Source organism: Setaria italica, chromosome IV (genome assembly GCF_000263155.2).
Source record: "Setaria italica strain Yugu1 chromosome IV, Setaria_italica_v2.0, whole genome shotgun sequence".
In the NCBI taxonomy this organism is placed as follows: domain Eukaryota; kingdom Viridiplantae; phylum Streptophyta; class Magnoliopsida; order Poales; family Poaceae; genus Setaria; species Setaria italica.
In genome coordinates, this window is record NC_028453.1 from 15,243,544 (window position 1) to 15,265,471 (window position 21,928).

Here is a 21,928-nt window from a genome sequence, read left to right on the forward strand (position 1 = left end):
CCTCGGATCACTCCGTTTGGAGGCCTTCGGACAACTAGGCAGCACCAAATTGATTTGGCCATAATTCTTAGCTCCTGATGTTGTTTGAGGCCCATGAGCACTTGTTGGAAAGCTTTTGATATCTATTTTCATATGGGCCTAGAAACACTGCCAGATTCCTTCGGAGCCGCCCAGAAACTACAGAATGACATTCGGACTTCCATCCTGCGTTTTGGGCCTTGTATCCAGTTGAGCCCATTAGGGAAGTGTGTCTTGGTTAGGGTTTCCCACGCCTCCTGCTGTCTTCCATGTATAAAACGCAGCAGCAGAAGCCAGGAAGAACTTGGGTTTTGTTTTGTTGTAAGTCTAGCTTCTGCTACTCCCTTGTGAGTGCGTGTGTCGATTAGACCACCCGTTTGCTTGATTCAAGATCCCAACTTGAGATTCAGATTTACCTTTGTATCATCCATCCGTGAGTTATTTTCTTGTTCATCTTTTTCTTGTTTGTTCTCGATTGCTAGCATGTTCAGAGGTGTTCTTGGCACGGCAAGAACATCCCAATCGGAGACGGTGTACTTGTTGCTAAAGCACAACCCTTGTGGTGTTATAGTCGGACAGCCAACGTCGAATCCACCCAAATCAAAGTTATCCCCAACTCTCGTCGAAGATCTGGAAAAAAACCCCTAGTGGGTTCCATCAGTATCGTCCACGAGGAATCTCAAAACTCACTAGTAGTGTGACTTAAAATCACAACTCACGCGTAGAGCAGCTTCATGTGGAAGTCATCACTTGCAGTTAGGGGCATCCGGGCATCAGTTTGTTGCGATCCTAAATGCTAGAATTAACAGAAACGAAATGGGCCATTCCAACCCATAGAACATGCGGAGTATGTTGTGTTCACAAGGGGTGCAGAACTCAAGGAAGGGCACAACAAAAACGTCTAGCACACTAGTTAATAACAATACATCTCAGTGAAAGACTATACTACACCGCCTGATACAATCTAAATAGCGCGGCCGAACGAACCAAAACAGGACACCGGTTACACCAGAAAGTGAACAATCCTGGGCAAACATCTGAAAGAGTGACGTCATAATTACTCTTCTCTACGAAGGCATTACAATATATTACCACAAAACAATGGAAAAACATCAGAAAAAGAGTCCCTTATATCTAATATACGACGCTAGGTTAAAGATCACGGTGTGCTCGGGACCGGATCGGTCCCAGAAATGTGGGAGGCGGCGTCTTCCTTGGCTGCCGCAGGCACAGAAGCAGGGGCAGCTGCAGCTGCATTGTTGTTCCCTGGAGATGCTGTCTTCACAGTGTCTTTCTTGCTATCCTTCCCTCCAGACCTGACGCCGTGGCCGTTCTGTTGACCACTGATTGATAGCCTTCTGTTTGGAGGAGTGCCATTTGAGACGCTGCCGTTCAACTTTGGACCAATGGCCTTCTTCGAACTGGCAGGTCGGTTCGGGCTCACTCGTGAGCCGAATGGCCCTTCATGATCAGTGTTGAGTTGCTGCTCAATGTAGCGCTTTTGTTCCTGAGATGAGGAAACACCAGATGAACAAAAAGGATTATTGTCCAGATAGAACTTTTGCTGCCCATTTTGTTCATGATCCAGAAGCAGGGGCAAAAATCACATACTACAGGTATTAGCCAGATGAATAAATAGATTAACCTTGAAACAACAGTTATTACTTACTCTTCATATAAGACAGGCTTGTATTTATCTTGATTACGATTTCATAAATATGAATTAGATATAGCGCCATACAAAATGAATTGAATTCAAAGAATAGCACAATAGGAAAGGGCCAAATCGGTGGAGAAGCCATGTGAAAATGGCAAAATGCAGTTATGTAGGACCAAAGGACCAAATATCAGTATTAAAATCTAATCAACATACAGAATTTAATGGGCAATAAATGAACATTCTGCATTCAACCAGTGGCTTTCTAGATTTAAAGAGCATGTCACACTTACCCGCATTCTTTTCTTCTCTTCTTCCCTTTCCTGTCTGAGCATAACATACTCATCCAACATAGCTAGAAGAGGTACACCATCATACATAAAGGACAGACCGCGATTCTCTTCCCATGCCCTGGTCTTCGCCACCAGAGTTTCAACAAGCGCTAGAATTAAAGGAGACACTACATCAGCAATTAATAGAATATGGTGTATAGCTAGCAGATTAGGAAATAAGGTCCATGCACATAAAATAAATCTAGAAAGGCACAAACTGATTAGCAGATAAAGCAACATATTGAATCACTGAAATAATTCGAACAGATACCTGGGATCTTGTTAACAAGAATACGAGCTTTTTCTGCACGCTTCAGATTTAGGTGGGCACCTCGGCTTGAGTTATACCTGTTATCATCCTGCAGAAGATAATTTATTTTGTGATGAGAAGCTATTCCATGGAGAGAGTAGTCTGATATTGTCACATAAATTATCACAGATACATGCAGCAACAATTTTGCCTTGCTAGAACAAATATTAACATACCCGGTTATAATCTTCTAGCCAGCTCTCTTCTTCACATGCAGACATCCATCTTTCAACTTTATCGAGTATGTCTTTTCTACTCAATGCTTCTTCCTTTGCTTTTGCTATCTGGCTATCCATATCCGCAATTAGTTCTGATGGTTCTATGTTTCCTGCCTCAATCAGTGCCAGTATCTTCTCATGGGCAGCAGCTGTGTCTATTACTATATGAGCACCAGCATATATATCTTCCAGCTCAGTTTGCTTCTTGAAAGCTATCTCTTTCATCTTGCTGTATTTTAGCTGGTCCAGCCTTTGAACCTCAACCTCAGCCTGAACAATTGGGAAAGTAAATGTTAAATAGGGCAGAAGGAGCCACTCATATCAGGCGATGATCAAACGAAACGATTTATTACTTAAACCCACCTGTTCAATTAAGTCTAGGGCAAGAGATCTAGGTGCAGTGACTTCATCCACAGATGCTGATCTGTTGCAGGTGACATGGTCAAACATGCGCCTTTCTTCCTTGGGGGCATCCATGAGATCCCAAAGATCATAGAGCTGACCGGCGAGCTCTTGAAGCTGCAAATGTAAGTGACCAATGGTGAGAGAATGTGCACATAAGCAGATAACGAGTTCACATTTAAAAGACTAGGAGATGTGTTTTTACCTTGCTTAGACGCAACTTCTTATCTTCGTTAAGTGTGGCTACCGTCTTGTCAAGTTTTGACAACGTATCATTACTAATGCTCTTAGAGTCATCGGGAATGGAGTCATCTAAACTGGGATGAACTTCAGTCACTGTGCTGAGAAAATCCATCCCCAAGACAGTACAAAGATTGTGTACCATGCTTACATACTCAAGAACCTTCTCCAACCTATTGCTCTGAAAACAAAATTTCAAGAACTCAATATTGTCATCAATAAGTAACTAATAATAAAGCAATTGGCCAAGTATGAACTATGAAGCATCAAAACCAATAAGAAAGGCAAAAGATAGAAAAGTACCTTCTCTTTCTCAAGCTCCTGGAGCTGAGACCGAAAATCTTCAAGCCTTTCAAGTGTCAAGTCATCCTCATTGACTTGGGGTGTTGCCACCTGCTCACCGACCTCTATGGTGCCAGCGATTTCACCACATATTTGATCAATTTGTGATTGTACATTAACAAACTCTCTTTTTCTTTCATTTTTCTGTTTAGTCAACTGCTCAAGTGTTGGCGCTATAGCAGCTAGCTGCTGCTTGATTGTTCCTGTTGTCTTCTCAGGCTGCATGGATTGAGTATTCTCAATTGTACGGACAGTAACAAGCAAAGCTTCATGTGACTTCTGACTGAGCTAGAACACTAAATTTGCCACACAAAAGATTCACCAGGCAAAGAATGTAATGCAGGTGGAGAATTCAGATAAATTTCACAAGTAGGCACCAAGCTTCATATGTAGCATATAATTTGATGAGAAAGTTTACAAAGACGCAACTCCACAAAAAAAAGGTCTATATAAGAAAGCAACTAGTTCCATTAAGTAGGTAGGACATGACATGAATAATATATTGCATCAAGATACATACTAGTATTCAGTCCTACTGATTAATACAAATCATGGCAGTATCAAGTCATGCTTTGGGTCAGATTTACTGAAGCTTGAAATCAAGCTGATTTCCAAGCATAGCATATATTCACTTACTGTTCTTGCAATAGCTTTTTCTCCAAGGGCAGAAAGAAGTCTAGCAAGCTCTATCTTTGAATCATCCAGCGCCTGGATGAGGAGATCCCTAGAGTTAGTGGCTTGGTCAACTTTCCTCTTGTAAACATCCAGGCACTCCTGATCCAGCTGATACAGGACCTTATCGCGGTCCTCCTCACTCTCACCAACCTCATCCCATATCAACTACGGTTGACACAGAAGCAAGTTAGCATCAGTTGCAGTGGTTGAGGCAAGAAAAGTACGAAACTGCTGTGATTTGCAAAGAACAAGTACAAGAACATACCTGCAATTTTTGCAGCAAGGATCCGCATGTAATGTCGCCTGCCATCACTGACTAGAGCAACCTGTAAGGAGGCAGCATTACTTCTGGAAACTATAGCTTACCAACTAGAAGTACTACGATGAGTCTAACACGAAATGCACTTCCAAACTTGATGGTGCAACACTTAATCATATCAAAGTTCCCCAACAATCATGTTGGTCTAAAGTAGGCATTAAATTCATTACACATCCACAAGACAACGAGGCCGGCATCCATGCTCCCTAGGCCTTGTTAACTAGTATTTATCCCCCAATTATCAGCACAGATACAATTAAACATACGGCTAATGACCCTACTGACACTAACACACAGCTAATTGTCCTACTAACACTAGAATCCCCTCAATCATTGGCAGTATTAAATAATTCGGAGACCTAAACTTTATGAGGTTATACATCTAAGACTTCACCTTAAACCCAGCAAACAACTCTCCTAAAACCCCCAAAATCCCACAAGAAAAAATATGTGAACTCGGGAAACAGCAAGTGTTTGACCACATTTGACCAAGCAAGAGAACACCCGAAAGATCGCGATCTGAGCATGTCGCTCTCAGCTTTCCTTAACCAGATCAAATCCTAACGCCAGAACACAATCGGAAGCAGATCCCTCACTGTCTGGTACCAAATCCACCTCCTAACCCCCAACAAAAACACCAAAAACCCACACCATCCGGACAAACCCTCGCCCGCAACACAGCATTACTGCCCAACTTGCCAGATCCCATCCACCAGCGACCCCCACCGCGAATTCCCCTTCGGAAAACAGAGATAGGAAGCAGCCAGGCGCTCTTACCAGATCACGCGCAGAAGACAAAGGAAACCGCCGAGCGGAATGCAGGCGCCTTGCCGGGTTCAGCGCTCCACTCCACGGGACTCGTGGCCGGGGGAGCTCGCCGGTCGCCGGGCGCCACCGCCGGGAGCGCGAGCAGCGGCGGGCGGGTCTGGGGCAATGAGCTGAGCTGATGAGCTGTGACTGGAGTGGAGGGCAGTACTGCTGCTCTGCTGCCTCACCTCGGGGCCGCCCAATTAATTGGGGCGGGTGGGGCGGGTGCGCGCGCGGCGGGGCCGCTGGATGCGACCGGTCGGGGGATCGGACGGCGCAGATCGGCCCGTTGATTTACCGTGGGTGTCGGTGAAAAAAAGGTACGGGGGCTAGAATATATACTCGGGGCCCACGTAGAACAGCGATCGTGTTGAGTAAATTCTGCGCGTTAATAGTTTTGTGTTTGTTGCCCTCGGGCACTGTTAATTACGGGGCGTTGACCGGTCAAATCTGTCTCCTTGCGTTCTGGGTTTGCTATCCTGCGGTGTTTTAATGCGATTTTCAATTTTAATTTGGGTTTCCGAGGTTAGGAGATGGGAAGATTTTGTGGTGGCATACCTGCCCCAGTGTCCATGGTCAGGTGCTGAAAGGTTGCTCATTTTTCGTAGGGCACTGTTCGACCTTTCTTTCTTTTTTTCGAAATGGTTCAAGCGATTGCTAAGGTACAAATATACCACTTGTTCAATAATGCAATGCTTATTCTATTTTATATACACAGTCTCTAAGGCAGGCGTTGGTTTTTTTTTCTAAAAAATATATACGTGTCATTTATATATCCAAAAAAATCAATATGAAAGCATTTTGAATCACGGATCTAGTTCTATACCTTTTGCACACTAAACATACTTGTGATTTAACTAAATGCTCATCAAAATATGGAGAGCTTTAATTTAAATTCGTTGCCTAACTAACTTGGTAATTCTATTCATTTTGAAACATGCCCTTCCTTTTTCCTTGGATCATGTTTTTTGCGATAACTGCGCTCCTAGCAAATCCAACCGTTTGCTCGTGTATCAATATTTTTCTTGTGATCCAGAAATACAACTGTGCCTCCCCTTCTCCAATTCTTTTACCACTCTATCAACCTCTATTGCCTGGTTATTCTCCAGAGAGTCCTCAGCTCCCTGCACCAACTAATGGAATCGGTCGACAATCGACATGCACCGGTGCAAAAAGAGAAGGAAAAAAAAAGGCTAGTTCAGTTCCTCCCGTGTAGCCAGCAGCAAAGGTCGAGCCTTCATTGTTCATATTTGGCAAAATGACGGTGAGGCATAGGATATTACAAGGAGGACTCTGTGCTTGTGCTTTCCCATAAAACCAGTACCGTTTAGGAGGAGAAATGGTGGGTTAATGGTGGACGGTTTGATACACGGTTTGCGTGGCAGAGTGCTAAGAGAAATGAATCAAACCTTGGTCTATTGTAGTGGTCAGTAGAGTAACTTACTAACTTTTACAGTGTAGTGTTTTCTTTTGCAGGGGATGTGAGAAGGAAAACCTGAGAAACACGATTGGCAGAATATTATTGCTATGCTCGGCAATCAGCATGGGTATAATGTCCGAAAGTTTATATTGATGATATGGCTCTAAGAAGAGGCTACTCCAGTTCATAACAATATAAGTTATATCCTCGAGGACTGTAAAATTGTAGATATACTAGTACATAGGATTATAATAAAACATAAACATTCTACGATACTTCCTCCGTTCCAAATTATAGGCTATTTTGACTTTTGTAGATTCATAGTCTTTGTTATATACTTAGATATACATATTTATACCATATGTCTAAATGAATAATAATAACTATATATCTATGTATCTAGAAAAATCACAACGACCAATAATTTGGATTGGAAGGAGTATATTTTTTTTAATACCTCGAGTGCATGCAATGACGCAATGTTCAAGCTGAGGTCTCCGATCAGAGAACGCGGAGGTCAGTGGAGCGCGGAGAAACAAGAACAGTGACCAGTCGTAGAATACTTGTAGGAGCGTCTCGCAGGCAGACATCCTTCGTGCGAAAAGAGGAAAAGCCACGCATTTTCTCTCGAACGGAGAGAGAGCGAGCCCCCGGCCAGAGACGGAGCAAAATATTTGAAAAGGAGGAGGATAGCTGTCATCAGTCATCACAGATTCACAGTACTGCTCGTGTAGGTAAAGAATCCGCGCCGGGCGATCAGATCCGTAGGCTTTTTTTTCTTATGCACGAGATCACCCCCTTTGTTCTTTAATCGCAGCCAGTGCCTAGTAGCAGATCAAAAAGGTGATTACCGCCGGCCAATGCAAGAGGTCTAGGCGCCTCGGACCACCACAGGTGTCGTTTCGAGCCGCACAGCCGGCGGCGACCGCGCCGAGCACGGCGTGCGTGCGCTCGCTGCTGCACGATCGGCTCGACCCCGTCTGGCATTTTTTTTACCGTCCGGTTTACCGGAATGGCCGGCGAGCTGCGTCCTGCGCGGACTGATGGAAACGGGCAAGACGAAAGAGAAGGAAGTGGAGCGTGAGGCTGGATACCCCGCTGTTGTCCTCTTGCGCGCGGGGAACGGGTGGCCGAGGGGGGAGCGCGTGGCGGGGCCCGGGTGCGGAGCACATGGGCGTCCACGTGCTGCCGCAGAGTCCTCGTTTCCCTCCGTGCCTCCGCCCCGCGCGTCGCAACCCCCCGACCGAAGCCACGCCAATCATGGCGCGCGCCCGTGCCCGTCGCGGCTCGCGTCGCCTGCCTGCCTGCCCTCGGCGTCACGGCACGAGCCGTTGGCAAGACTAGAGGAGAGAGCCGGCCGGCCGGCCGGCGGGCGGCGGCCGAGCCGAGCGGATGCTGTGGCTGCTGGCCTAAACGCCGCTCACGGCGCGCGTCCTTTGCCTTGGTTCCGGCCTCTACAGTGTGGCATGGTGGCTGGTGCTGACCTGAGCTGAGCTGCCTTTTTGCTTGGCAGCGTCTGCCTGTCGCGGCACGTCTCCTTGCCCTTGTGTGTGTCATCCGGGGCGGGTGGGGACGGATGGTGCCTGCCTGACGCGAGGCCTGCTGCATTCATGCGTGCTCTGGATCGGTCGGATCGGCTGCGCGCAGGTGGGGGTGGTGGTGCGGCTTTGCTTCGGCCATGGGTTTCGTTTCTGCAAGAGTACGGCCGGCGCCTTTGTTTTGCTTAGTGACGGCACTGCGAGGGGATGATCCGGGGAAAGGGAAGAGAGGTGGGTCGTCAGAAAAAAGCAGAGAAGCGTAAAGATTACATGCTAGTACTAGTCTTACGGCATGACATCGACAGTAATCGTCTGTTCGGCTGTTCCATCAATGCAGCTCCCAGCTGGGATCGGACAATTTCATCAGCGTATGGAGTAGAGAGAGGTGAGACACTTGGACTGGCTCGTCTGCATCCTTGAAACACAACGAAATGACGCCCAATGGGGGAATGGAAGTAACTGGAACGACCAACCATGGGCCTAGGGCCCAAAACTGAAACGGACCACGAACGTGATCCGCTCACCACCAATCGGGCGCCCAGCCCATATTCTTCGAGATCCAGATTTTTTTCCATTTTTAGTTTTACCAAAAAATAATCGGGCTCGGGCCTAAAATGCCTGGATTATTTATAACTACCAAGGCTTATAAGGGGATGTAAGCATGGTTATTATTATATTATAGGAACCATATAAAAGCAAATTAGGCCCTTCACGTTATGAGGAAAAAATGCTACACGTTTAAGATTCAAACCTCGTAACCTAGAACCAAGAATTAGTCTTTGAATATGAAAAGTTTGCGATTCAAAAGTGATACACTGTATTTGTCATTAGAAATTTATTTGTAATGATAAACTTTTGTTGGCACAGATGATATGTTATAAATAAATTAACACTATGTATAGCGTCGTTGACTTTTTCCTCCCACTTCAACCAATAATATCTGTTTGATAAATTAGTTAAATAAATTAAATGAGTAACTACGATCAAAAGTACTTTAGATTTTAGATTCAACTTGTAGATTTAACTATTTGCATAAATATTTGTAAAACATATGAATAGTCAAATGAGTAAAAAAAAAGTCCATGGCTCCTAAATATTTGTAGATTTTACTCGATTGTTACATAGTCGTTCCTTTAAGAAAGGAGGTAGTAATAGTCGAGGTGTGATTTTGAAATACCGGACCAAGTTAAACCATAACTTATACTTTAGGAGAGAGAGGGGGAGCATTTAGAACTTTTGTACGGCAAAAAGAGTTCATGAGGACATCAGGGTAAATGAAGATGAAGGACATAAAACGGGAAGAAGCAGTGTTCGTGGGCAATAGAGGTTTAAGAAAGTCCCATGAAAAGAGGTGGAAGTAGAGCAGTCCCATGAAAAAGAGGTGGACATGTTGGTGGGTTGCATTAGGCCAGTCTCAATGCTATTTCATTAGCATTAAATTTATACCACACCAGTATAATTGGTGACTTCATTATTACGAGGAGAAATGAGAGGGAAACTTCATCATATAAGAGAGGTGTTTCATCCCCATGACATCTATTAGGCTCGGTTACCAAGTTTTTTAGTAATGGATAAATAATCCGGTTTCAACCTCCTAGGAATCAGTCCCACAAATTATTACACTTAGTATGCTTGCACTACATGCTCACATGCATGACTATTGTTTATATCTTCATCATACATGATTAAAAATCAATCCGTAAACTAAAAGTCCATCCATGGGAGGTGAAAAAAATGAAGCGCTGAAGTCTCCAACTTCCGGCATGCTTGGATCATCGTATCCTTTTGCTCATCATGACACTGTAATTGTGCCCATTGTTGGAGCCAATAAGTTCCCCTGAATAAGATCTGCATAAAAGTTTTCGGTTGACATTTATCAAAAACCACAACATTTCTCGTTAGCCAAATTGCCCAAAGTAAAACCGCTGCTCCTGTCAATAAGTTTAAGTTTGGTTTGTGTCCCCTTTGTTTTATCCAATTATTGAATAGATCATTGGTGTTAATTGGAGGAACAATACTAAACACATATGTACAACCCTCCACAGGAATCTAGCATAAGCACAATCAAAAAATAAGTGTTTAATGGACTCTTCCACGTTACAAAAGCAACAAGATTTACTACCATTCCAATTCCTTTTACTACCATTCCAATTCCTTCTTGCTAGATTATCTTTTGTCAACATAACCCCATTCTTTAAGTACCACAAAAAGATCTTGATTTTTAATGGTAACTTGGTGCGTCAAATTTCCTGTGAGACTTTAAATCCACTATTGACAATATGCTTATACATAGAGTGTACCGAGAAAGATCCATTCGCATGTAAAGACCATATAAAAGTATCTCTCCCCTCCTGCAAATTTATATTTACTAATCTTGATACCAGGTTATGCCATTCTTGTAACTTATCACCTACTAAAGCCTTCATAAAGGATATATTTAAAGGTGCTGAGTTACAAACTTCTGCAACCGTAGTATATATTTGACGAGCAATATTATAGAGAGATGGGTACTGTGATTTCAATGTCTCGTTACCCAACCATATATCTTCCGAGAACCTAATTTGCGTGCCCTCCTGCAACTTGAAACTACATAAACTAAGGAACTTATCCTTCACACTCATGAGACTCGTCCAAAAATGAGAGTCTCCTGGTTTCTTGTTAACTTAACCTAAAGTCTTATTTTTAAGTACTTATTTCTCAGCAATTCTTGGCAAATTCCATCCTCATTACACAGGTAAACACTTATTCTGTATATCAAGGTTTTATATTCCCATCCCTCCTTGTTCTTTTGCTGGACAAAACACTCCGTTTTACTAATCTATATTTCTTTTTATGTTGATCATATTGCCAGAAAAATCTTGATCTGTAATAATCTAATTTTTTGAGAACACCCCTAGGGATCTCAAAAAAGGATAGCATGAGCATTGGTAGGCTTGATAGCACCGAGTTAATCAACACTAACCTTCCTCCAGGAGATATTAATTTTCCTTTCCACCCACTTAATCTCTTCTCAAAACGTTCTTCTATTGCCTTCCAATCATTATTGGTCAGCTTTCTATAGTGCATTGGAATACCAAGGTAGGATATGAACCTAGCTTGCATCCAAACAAACTTGAATATATAGTTTATTTTTGTTTAGCTTGACCAAAGCAGAAAATTTCGCTCTTATGGAAGTTATTTTTCAGGCCTAATAATTGTTTGAAAATATTTTTCGCCTTTTCAATATCATGTTCTGTGAAAATCAGAGTGTCATTTGCATATTGCAATATAGACAAGCCATCTTCTACCAAGTGTGGTACAACCCCTTGCACTTGTTCGTCCTCCTTTGCTCTAGCAATGATGATAGCCAGCATATCGACCACTATATTAAATAGTAACGGTGATAGTGGATCACCCTGCCGCGAACCTTTTTTAGTTTGGAAGTATGAGCCCATTTGTTCGTTAACCTTTATGCCCACATTTCCTCCTTGAGTAAATGCTTGCATCCAATTACACCATATTTCCAAGAACCCTTCATTCTTAAAGTCTATTGCACGAAATCCCACTTTATTTTATCATACGCTTTCTCAAAATCAATTTTAAAAATAATTTCATTTTAACTCATGAATTGTTTCATGTAGAATGACTGCCCCCTCCATAATATTTCTACGTGAAAGAAAGGCTATTTGAGACGGTCTAATTATTTTTTGTGCTACTCTTGTCTATTTGTGGCCACCGTAGTGAAAATCTTGAAACTTACATTTAGCAGACATATTGGTCTATACTGCTGATTTTTTTTTCACATTACTACTTTTTAGTAGTAGAATGATAGTACCAAAGTTTAAGCTATGGAGAGGCAGGGTACCATTATGGAAGTCTTCGAATAGAGCCATCAAGTCATCTTTAATCACATGCTAGAAAATTTGATAGAACTTTATTAGAATCCCATCTGGAACTAGGTGCTTTATTATATTCCATTTTAAAAACTGCATCTCGTACTTCCTCTTTAGAAAATGTATCAGTCAACATATTATTCTCTTCCCTTGTAACCTGCGATACGTCATCACGACGTGACTCATCTATTAGCACGTTGTTCCTCTCCGGTGGCCCAAAAGGATTCTTATAATATTTGGTAATATACCTACCTTTTTAATTCAGTATCACCACATATTATTCCTTCCTCCTCCTCTAGTCGGAAAATACGTGTTTTTCTATATTTTTCATTAGCCACTAATTGGAAATATTTAGTATTTGCATCTCCCTCTAGAAGATCATCTTTAGTTTTCGCTCTTTGGTACCATTTTAACTCTTCTTCTCTTAAAAGTTGTGCAAGTCTCTTATTGAGTATATGTTTTAGATCAACTTCATGAGACGTTAGTAGAGTTGTTTCCCCTTTTTATCTGATTCATCAAGTTTGTTGAGGAGCTGATTTTTTTTCTTTTTTCTATGTACCACTCACATTTTTAGCCCGCCACCTAAGATCCGTTGGAGGAGCCGGTTGCAAACGCGCAACAACCTCAGGTACCTCCACGGAAAATTACCCCCACGATCGGAAGCTTCTCCGCTCTCCTCTGTTTCCTTCCCGACGAAGCAGCAGCTGCAACGACTCGACTCCCACCCAAATCAAACCAAAAACCAATCCGCCGCCCTCCCAATCCCCAGCTCCCGCCGCCCCGCACCACCGCCCGGGCCTCCACCCCCGGCGATCGACGCCGCGGCATCCGTGCCGGCAGCCCCGCTTCTGCACCTCCCGCCTCGATGGGGAGCGACGCGGAGCCCGCCAAGGGGCTGCTGCCATACCTGCAGCGCGCCGACGAGCTGCAGAAGCACGAGCCCCTCGTCGCCTACTACTGTGAGCGCTCGCTGCTCCCCCTCCTCCGGGGTTCCTTCCGAATCGCAGCCGATTGGCTAGGGTTCTGATTTGATTTGGTTCGGTGCGGGTTTGGGCAGGTCGGCTCTACGCGATGGAGAAGGGGCTGAGGATCCCGCAGAAGGAGCGCACCAAGACCACCAACTCCATCCTCATCTCCCTCATGAACCAGCTCGAGAAGGTCTGTGCTTGCATCTGGGTCTCTTTTCTCTTGTTCAGTTGGACTAAGAAGTTGCGGTGGTTAATTTTCGTTTTAGATCTATTCATTATACGGAGTATATGCTTGTGGCAGCAGGCAGAAAAGTATTACTCTGTGTGCCTTGGCAAAACGTTTCTAATTTTCTATATAACAAGTATTTGTACCACTGGGCTGTTCCATTGATATAGAAATATAGATTCTATTTGGATATGCTGAACCAAAACAATGTATGTATCAAGGGTGCTACTTGAGTGGGAGTCTATGCTCGATTACTTCTAGTATTCATGCTTACCTTTCCTAAAATTGTGGAGCTTGACTTGGTACCATGCTGTGTAACAATTTGTGGACAAGCCGCTGCTCACCATAGCATTAACCTGGCATGGTGCAAGCATGCCCGCGACTAGCACTCACATGTGGTACAAATTTTATTTAAAAAAATCTGCAACTAGTATTTTTTAGCACTCGTGATGCTAAACAAAAAAAGAAAATTTAACTTGAAATTGCCTTCGATGTATATCATGTGGATCATATTTATGCCAACACTAGATCCATCTCTTACATTTTGGAGATTGGAATGTATCTTGTTTTGTTTTTAAAGTTTATTTAGTATAAGCGCTTGTAAGAAGAAACTGCTATGGCCCATTTTGGCAATAGCTTGCAAGAAGAATATGGATATAAACCAATTTCTCTATATGCCTTTGCTAAGTGTTCGATGAATTGAAAGGAGAAATCTGTGTAGTCCCATAACAACATCTGAGTTCTAACAATCCGAGAACTTTATGTGTATGTGGGCCGGAAAGACTATCATATTCCCATATGACTTTCAGGTTCTTGACAATACCTTGAGGAAATATTATCAACTTAATTAGATACCTTTTGCCTTTGCAATGAGGGAAACACTATTTTTGATTCGCATTGGCATGCATCGACTAGGGTATTTGTAATTCTAAAGTAGTTTCTGGTTGTTCGCAATTGTGGTTTTGTGTCCTCTAGCTGTTTATGGCTAGATGCTAATTCACCTTGGAATTTGTGGTCATTGTTATAAAGGATTGCAATAGGGAATTTAGCAGTTGCCCCCACCTTTAGTAGCTCCTGTCGTCAGCATTATATGTGTGGTAACGGTGAAAAGAAGACCTTTTTTCGTTGATAATGTTGGATTAACGCTACATAAGCAATATGTATATTATTAAAACAGGTAAAAAATACTTTTAAGTATTGAATTTTACCTACTCATGCACCAAATGACATGAATGACTTGTGCTGAATTTTTAGACGAAAATCACTTTTATTAATTTAATTGTCTGTCTTTTTTATCCTCTCCATTCTGACTTTTTATAGCTGCAGATTATTTCATTTACACCCTAGAACATTATTGCCCACTCCTAATATGTTATCTTATCCTCCAGGACAAGAAAACCTTGACTTTGGGGCCAGACGACAACCTTCATTTGGAGGGATTTGCATTAAATGTTTTTGCTAAAGCAGATAAACAGGACCGTGCTGGACGAGCTGACATGTATTGCACTAGAAAAAAATTCTCATTATGCTCCCATCATTGTGATACCATCTATTTACAAAGTCTCCCTAATGCATGCTATTTTTTTTTTCAGAAACACAGCTAAGACCTTCTATGCTGCGAGCATCTTCTTCGAGATTCTTAACCAGTTTGGCGAGCTTCAACCTGATGTAAGTTTACTACGTTATCGCCTATAACATTTATCACCATATAATCTTGATGTGAGCTATTCTGCGTCTGTCAGTTTATGTTTGCATCAATTACTACTTGACCTATGATGAAAGGTTCGGCTATATGCAACCATGTTTCATATCCCATTTTATTGTGCCTTGAGCAGATTGAGCAGAAGCAGAAATATGCCATCTGGAAGGCTGCTGAAATAAGGAAAGCTCTCAAAGAAGGACGGAAGCCTGAAGCTGGCCCTCCTGGTGGGGATAAGGATGAAACACCTGTCAGTACCACCACAATTTCTCAGGTAATTATCCTGACTGACTCATGCATTTGTTTCATAATGACCGTCTCCATGCTCCTCATTCTTATTTAGTGTGTATTTGCCCCTTTTTTGTATCATAGGAGTTCAATTTGCTTCCATGGTGCTAGCACCAATCCTAAAGCTCCTTATGTCATGGGCATTCGACTGGGCCGACGCCGAGCCTATTGGGCCTCCATTAGGGTTAGAGTTAGAGATAGAATTAGATATCTTACTTAGCAGTCAAGTAAACCTCTCCATATATAGAGAGGAGATGTATCCATTAAAGGGAATCAAGTAAGAATTATCAGGAGAGATCCTCATCTACCTCCAGGCCTTGAGATCGGACGCAGCTGTCATGGGCGCTCGACTGGGCCGACACCGAGCCTATTGGGCCTCCATTAGGGTTAAGAGTTAGAGATAGAATTAGATATCTTAGCAGTCAAGTAAGCCTCTCCATATATATAGAGGAGATGTATCCATTAAAGGGAATCAAGTAAGAATTATCAGGAGAGATCCTCATCTACCTCCGGGCCTTGAGATTGGGCGCAGCTGTCTTCGGCGTCCCCGATCTCAAGTGTCCGGTTCAGCGTCCGTTTACCCCTCTCAATCTCCAATTCCCTCCCGTTCTGCACGGCTCCCAGATCAAGGCCGTGACACTTATTGAAAGCTATTAAAATTTAGCGTGTTAGATTACATCTATTTATCACTCCCTCAGTCCCTCTCACCCTAAAGGTTAATTATCTACATCGCGTTTTCAAAAATATATTTTGCCAACATTCTGAATTCATGCAATCGTAGATTCTGAGTAGTTCTTTTACTCTATGTTTCCAGATTTTATGAACAGCCACAGCAGGCAGAGTTTTTTCTTCTTCTTTGTAGAACTTAAGCTAACAGGATTTCCTCTAACCTTTCTTTAATGCTTCAACATGTCGTTTAGTTATGTTTGGAATGGAGTAGCTTCAATTGGACAGTAAAAACCAGTTATGCTGCAGTATTTTGTGCAGATTTGCAACTCACTCGTTCTGAACTATTTGTACTCTTTGGCCCTTTATCAGGATATGGGGCGAAGCCAGTCCTTCAACAGTATGCAGCATGGCACTGAAGCACCATCTCCACCTGTAGACAAGGTTATTTCCAACTTTTTCTTTAGTAATTGAAACTCACATTATTTTTACATGGTTAGATGATTTATTTGAACAAAATATAGCTTCAGTTTTCTTGAATTATCTTTGTGTGCACAGGATTTTAGTAGGCGGGATAGCTTTTCTGCTCTGCAGCCAGGAAATAATGTGCATCGACAAAATACAGAGTTCAATGATCATCCCTCTACCCAGTCACCCTATAACTATTCACCCCCAGCACCCTCACAACCCCAGCATCCTTCTCCGTCACAATCTTATTCCTCTCCCTCGTACCAAGCAACAGACTATCCTTCTTCTGATTCCCACAAACAAAACCCCAATCATTCATCTCCTCCCTACACAAGCACAGACTACCCTACCAATGAGGTCCACAAACCACCATCCAATTATTCACCACCCCCTTACACCAGGACAGACTACCCTTCCAATGATGGCTACAATCCTCATAGCAATGATAAACCAGATGTTTCGCCATATCCTCAGACATACCAACCCCCACCCTACACAATTGAACCTCAGCACACCTCTCAAAACTTTTACTCCACTGAAGCCCCAGCTGCTCCATACAACTACCCTAATTTCCAGTCATATCCAAGTTTCCAGGACAGCACGTCGCCTTCTGTCCCAACACATCAATCACCTTCAGTCCCAACACACCAATCTTCATTCTACAGTGCAAGTGATGGCCCTGCAGCTACATCATACTCCCCTGCGTCAAATCCCTCTGCCCCAACACATTACCACTCTACTGCTGACTCTTCACCCCAAGTTACTCCAGCTGTGCCACCAGCTAGCCAATATAAGTATGATAGCACTTACCAGCCAGCAGTTGAGAAGATAGCCGAGGCACACAAGGCAGCAAGATTTGCGGTTGGTGCTCTTGCATTCGATGACGTTTCTGTTGCTGTGGATCACCTGAAACGCGCGCTGGATCTTCTCACAAACCCTTCTGCTGAAACTCATTAGCTCTTTTGGCTTTGCCGCACATTTCTCAAAAGCATCTTCTGTATATATACAAGATTGGTATACCACCACATGGAGATGTTACCGGGCTGCATACATACAAGGTACAGGGGCCGCCACACAAAATCTAGGAGATAATAAGGGAGCCGTTCCGTGTGGCCTTTTGAATCAATGGCGCTGTTTGCAGGAAACTTTCTTGTGTAAAATTGAATTATTTGTTATCAGAGTTTTGTGACAAGGCTTTGCAACCCATTATATTCAATTTACATATTCTTGAGGTCTGGTATGTTCTTTTCGGTTATGGATGGTTGATGCAATGCCTGCTCGTATATCCCTCTTTATCAGTTTGTCATGCGGTCTTCACCATGCTGGGGAATGGAGATGGACTTTGAGCTTTTCACTCGCACTTATCTTTTTCAAAATGTTACAGGAGGTTCTAATTAAATTATTCTTGTTCTGAGTTTTATAGAAAAATGATGTGTAAATTGATTCTTTTTTATTTGTCAACTTTGAAAAATGAACTGATCATCTGCTCGACTGCTCCCATTGTTGAATAAGCTGAATGATATTGGGCAACAGATGTAAAGATACTGTTGCCATGAAACATGTATTTTACCACTATGTTGTTTTGGTCGCATCGAACTAGAGTGCAGATCCCTGGATGATGACAACGTTCGTTTGTTAGAGTAGCCAACGGTTAGTTTTTTTGAATAAAGCGATCTGACTGATTTGGGAACCTTAGTTCTAATTTCTTGGGGGTATTTATACCCCTTTAGGCCTTGTTCGGCAGCTATGTATTTAATCCCCAGGAGAAACCAATCCAGGGAGGAAGTAAGTGAATCCCTCCCATCTCACCCAATCCTTGTGGGGATTGATTCTCCTAATCCCTCTCTTGAATTTCTCTGTTCGGTTTGGCTGGGATCCGCTGAGACTTTCTGTCCTTCGTAGCATGACAGCAACTAGCAGCGTGCCCAGCACACCAAAATATCGATGGCTCAATGGTGAATAAAATGTTTATACTTGTACAAAGATAGACATGGGATAGATCACAATGCACAACATATGAGCATTTAAATGTTTATAGTTTGGTGCATGAAACATCATTGCAGAACTATACAAATCAACTGGTAAACTCATACGCAAAAGTAAGAAGACCAACTGATCAACTGATTATTCAATGACATGGCTGCTAGGCTTGGCTTTTGACCTGATATTCCATAGCAAAAAGTACCAGACCACCAGTCTTGGGACCTGTGGCAGAAGTACGTAGAGAACTCAACTAAATGCTGATAACAGGGTAATCATGAACATCAAATTTGCAGAAAAACCTGCAATCATCAAGCACCAAGCAATCTATGATGATTATGGTATGACACAAAGGAGCAGCCTAACGTTGTTTGCTCTAGTTCTAACAAACCTAATTTCCAAGACTCAAAACTATTGGAGTGAAATCTTTGAGTTGGGTTAACAGCATGGGCGTACCCACAGGGTATGCCGGGTGGGCCCAGCATACCCTGCGGCCATGTATTCGACGAGTAGGTATATGCGGAGCGGTGGAGGAAAAAATGACGATTCGTTCGCCTGGGCCTGGCGCAAGCTCCGTGGAGGCAAAAAAGGATGGTTCGCCTAGCGCAAGCGCCGTGGAGGCAAAAAAGGACGGTTTGCCTAGGCCTGGCGCGCGGACCGCATACTGAGGCAAAGAAACGACGATTGGCCTTCGGCCTTTGCCAGATGATTCGCCTTCCGCGGCGCAAGACTGATTGCGTGTTGTGCGACGAGACGATTCGCCTTCGGCGGACGGCGGCCTCTCCTGGTGCAGGCGGACGTCGGACGGCCAGGACGGCAGGGCGCGAGCAGTGCGCCATGCGTGGCGATCTGACAATTTGCCTTCCATTCCACGGATTGCTCGACGATTCATCTTCAGCGGCCTCTCCTGGTGCAGGCAGACGGCCAGGGCGCGAGCAGTGCGCGGCGATCGCCTGCCTGCAGTCTACAGATTGCGTCATTGCAGAAAGTTCGGCAGTGTGCGCCTATGCGGATTGAGGATCACAGCCCCTAATCGACGACACTGGTGCCGTTGACTCATGGATTATTGGTCCGAGAATTCCGACGGGCGACGAAGGTTTAAGATTAATCTATCTTTTATTTTTTTTCTTATTTGAAAAAACTTATGTTCTTAAATATTTTTATTTATTTATGTATGAGTACTTTTTTATTTTAGTTTGTGAGTTTATTGAACGGACCATCAATCCATCAACATTCTTAAATTCATATATTGTGAGGCTGTGATTTGTAAGTTTTCTACCCGAAAGTTTAAAACATGATTCTATCATTGCATGTTTGTTTTGCTAGAGTGTCTAATTAGTTGTTGTACTTACATTACATAGATATTGTTTTTTCAAAATGGTTGGATTATGAAGAGAGATGGAGATATTGCATCTCTTTTTCGGAAACACGTAGCAAAGAAGGCAGCAGCTGCTTCAAACACTGTCCCAGTTGAAACTATTGTGGAACAACATAATCAAGAGCAGGATGGAGTAGTAGTTGAAGAAATTGCGGATTATGTGCCCTCGCCTCTGCCACTGCAACCACCCGCATCACAGCCGCTGGTTTATGACATCAATCGCCTTCCATATGATCTAGGTGAAAGGCAACCCATTGAAAATTATCATGTTAATGATCAAGAAGAGCATATATTATTAAAGGCCCGTTCAAACCTATTAATCATGATTTTTTATCAAGAAAAATTGGAGATAGGGATCGCCAATTCAATTTTGTATGGATTGAATATAGTATGAAGAAGAATTCTACGTTCATTACAAAACTATATGCAACATCATTACTATGTATTCCTTAATCCATGATGTGCTCATTGATCTTAGTGATGATATTTCACATAAGGATGATTGGACAAAGATACATTTTGTGCTTGGAGCATTTGAAACCTTTAAGTTTGTTTTCTTTGTGCACTTAATGTTTATTATTCTTGGATACACAAATGAGTTATCCGAGTGTTTGTAGAGAAGGGATCAAGATATTCTTAATGCAATCTCCCTTGTTAACGTGGCAAAGAACAAAATGCAACAGTTGAGGTGCAACAGTTGAGGTCTGATGGTTGGGACCACTTCCTTGAGAGGGTCACTTATTTTTTGCATTAAACATGATGTTGAAGTTCCTGCTATGGATGGTGATTATGTGTCGTATGAAAAATCAGCAAGGTATGCCGGTGCTCGAAACAAATAAAGGATGACCATTTTAGAAGAAAAGTATATATTGGTGTCATTGATCAAATTAGTCAAGATCTTAATAATCGGTTTGATGAGATCAATATGGAGCTACTTTCTTGTATGTCTGCCTTGAGTCCTTCCAATTCATTTGCTTCATTTGATGTACAGAAAGGCACGTAGATTGGCTGAATTTTATCCTAAGAACTCCTCCAAGAATGATTTACTAAAACTTGAATTGCAACTTGATAATTGTATTGATGACATGCGACAAGATGATAGCCTTAAGGGTCTAGACAACATCATTGATCTCTCAGTTAAACTTGTTCAAACACGGAGACACAAAGTGCATGATATGGTTTACTTGCTTCTTAATTGATATTGCTTTTACCAGTGGCAACAACAAGTGTTGAAAGGGTATTTTCTGCAATGGTTAAAGTGAAAACAAAGTCAAGCAATAAGCTAGGTGATAGTGTTTTGGACGATTGTCCAGTCACATTCATTGAGCGGGATATTTTCTTCCAAGTGAATGAAGAAGATATAATCAAGATATTCGTATCATTCAAAAGCGATGAGTAAACAAAGCAGACAAGTAATATTGTAAGTTTCTTTTATACTATATTTTCGAACTATTTGTATTTCATTGGAACTATCTATATTGTGATTTGTTATTGTTTCTAGCTTAATATTTGAATTTAAGACTTATCATATTATTTAGTGCATGTGGTTTACCAAATTAGAATATGGTTTTACCAAATTGTAAATAGTTTTATTGAATTGCATAAGATTTTCCGCCACTAGTTAAGAGAATGATTGTGCACATCGCATAGCTTGAGCACATAGTTGACATTAAGTCAGCTCGTGAAGCATTTGTTATTTGTTATTTTTGAAAGTGAAGCCTCCTATACGGGTAGACATCACGGTTAGCTCATAAGAACGGCTAGACATCACGGTTAGCTCATAAGGTTGTGGTGAGCAGTGGCAAGCTGGCTGAACTTCAGATAAACAAATCATCCTCACGTCTACTTTCAATTTACCTCACTTGTTCAATTCAAACATTTATTTGTGCCTCTGACTTCAATCTACTTGGATGTGTAAAGCATATCTCCAGATTTGGTTTGTGAACCCATTAAGGGGTTTAAACTCATAGGGAACACTAACTGCTAGGTTTAATAAGTTTTATAAATTGTAGAATTTATCTATTCATCCTCCTCTAGACGATACCTCGATCCAAACAAGAAAAGTGCCGACACAGACCTAGCGTTGTAGCCTGGAACCGCAGCCG

The 21,928-nt window shown here is 42.5% G+C and overlaps 2 protein-coding genes across 2 annotated transcripts; one reads left to right on the forward strand and one right to left on the reverse strand.

The window, feature by feature from the left end:
* Positions 1-1,056: 1,056 nt before the first annotated feature.
* LOC101773239 (65-kDa microtubule-associated protein 1) lies at positions 1,057-5,490 on the reverse strand. Its single transcript, XM_004965260.2, has 10 exons — positions 5,291-5,490; positions 4,460-4,520; positions 4,156-4,359; positions 3,481-3,738; positions 3,143-3,358; positions 2,899-3,054; positions 2,494-2,805; positions 2,279-2,366; positions 1,969-2,117; positions 1,057-1,525 (listed from the first exon to the last, which is right to left on the reverse strand). The coding sequence occupies exons 2-10, from the start codon at positions 4,502-4,504 to the stop codon at positions 1,178-1,180; spliced, it is 1,776 nt and encodes a 591-aa protein (XP_004965317.1). The 5' UTR covers positions 4,505-4,520; positions 5,291-5,490; the 3' UTR covers positions 1,057-1,177.
* A 7,344-nt stretch (positions 5,491-12,834) lies between these two features.
* Positions 12,835-17,701, forward strand: LOC101773649 (protein HOMOLOG OF MAMMALIAN LYST-INTERACTING PROTEIN 5). The gene is made up of 7 exons (XM_004965261.3): positions 12,835-13,109; positions 13,208-13,308; positions 14,733-14,842; positions 14,937-15,012; positions 15,180-15,317; positions 16,370-16,441; positions 16,556-17,701. The coding sequence occupies exons 1-7, from the start codon at positions 13,016-13,018 to the stop codon at positions 17,420-17,422; spliced, it is 1,458 nt and encodes a 485-aa protein (XP_004965318.1). The 5' UTR covers positions 12,835-13,015; the 3' UTR covers positions 17,423-17,701.
* Positions 17,702-21,928: the final 4,227 nt, after the last annotated feature.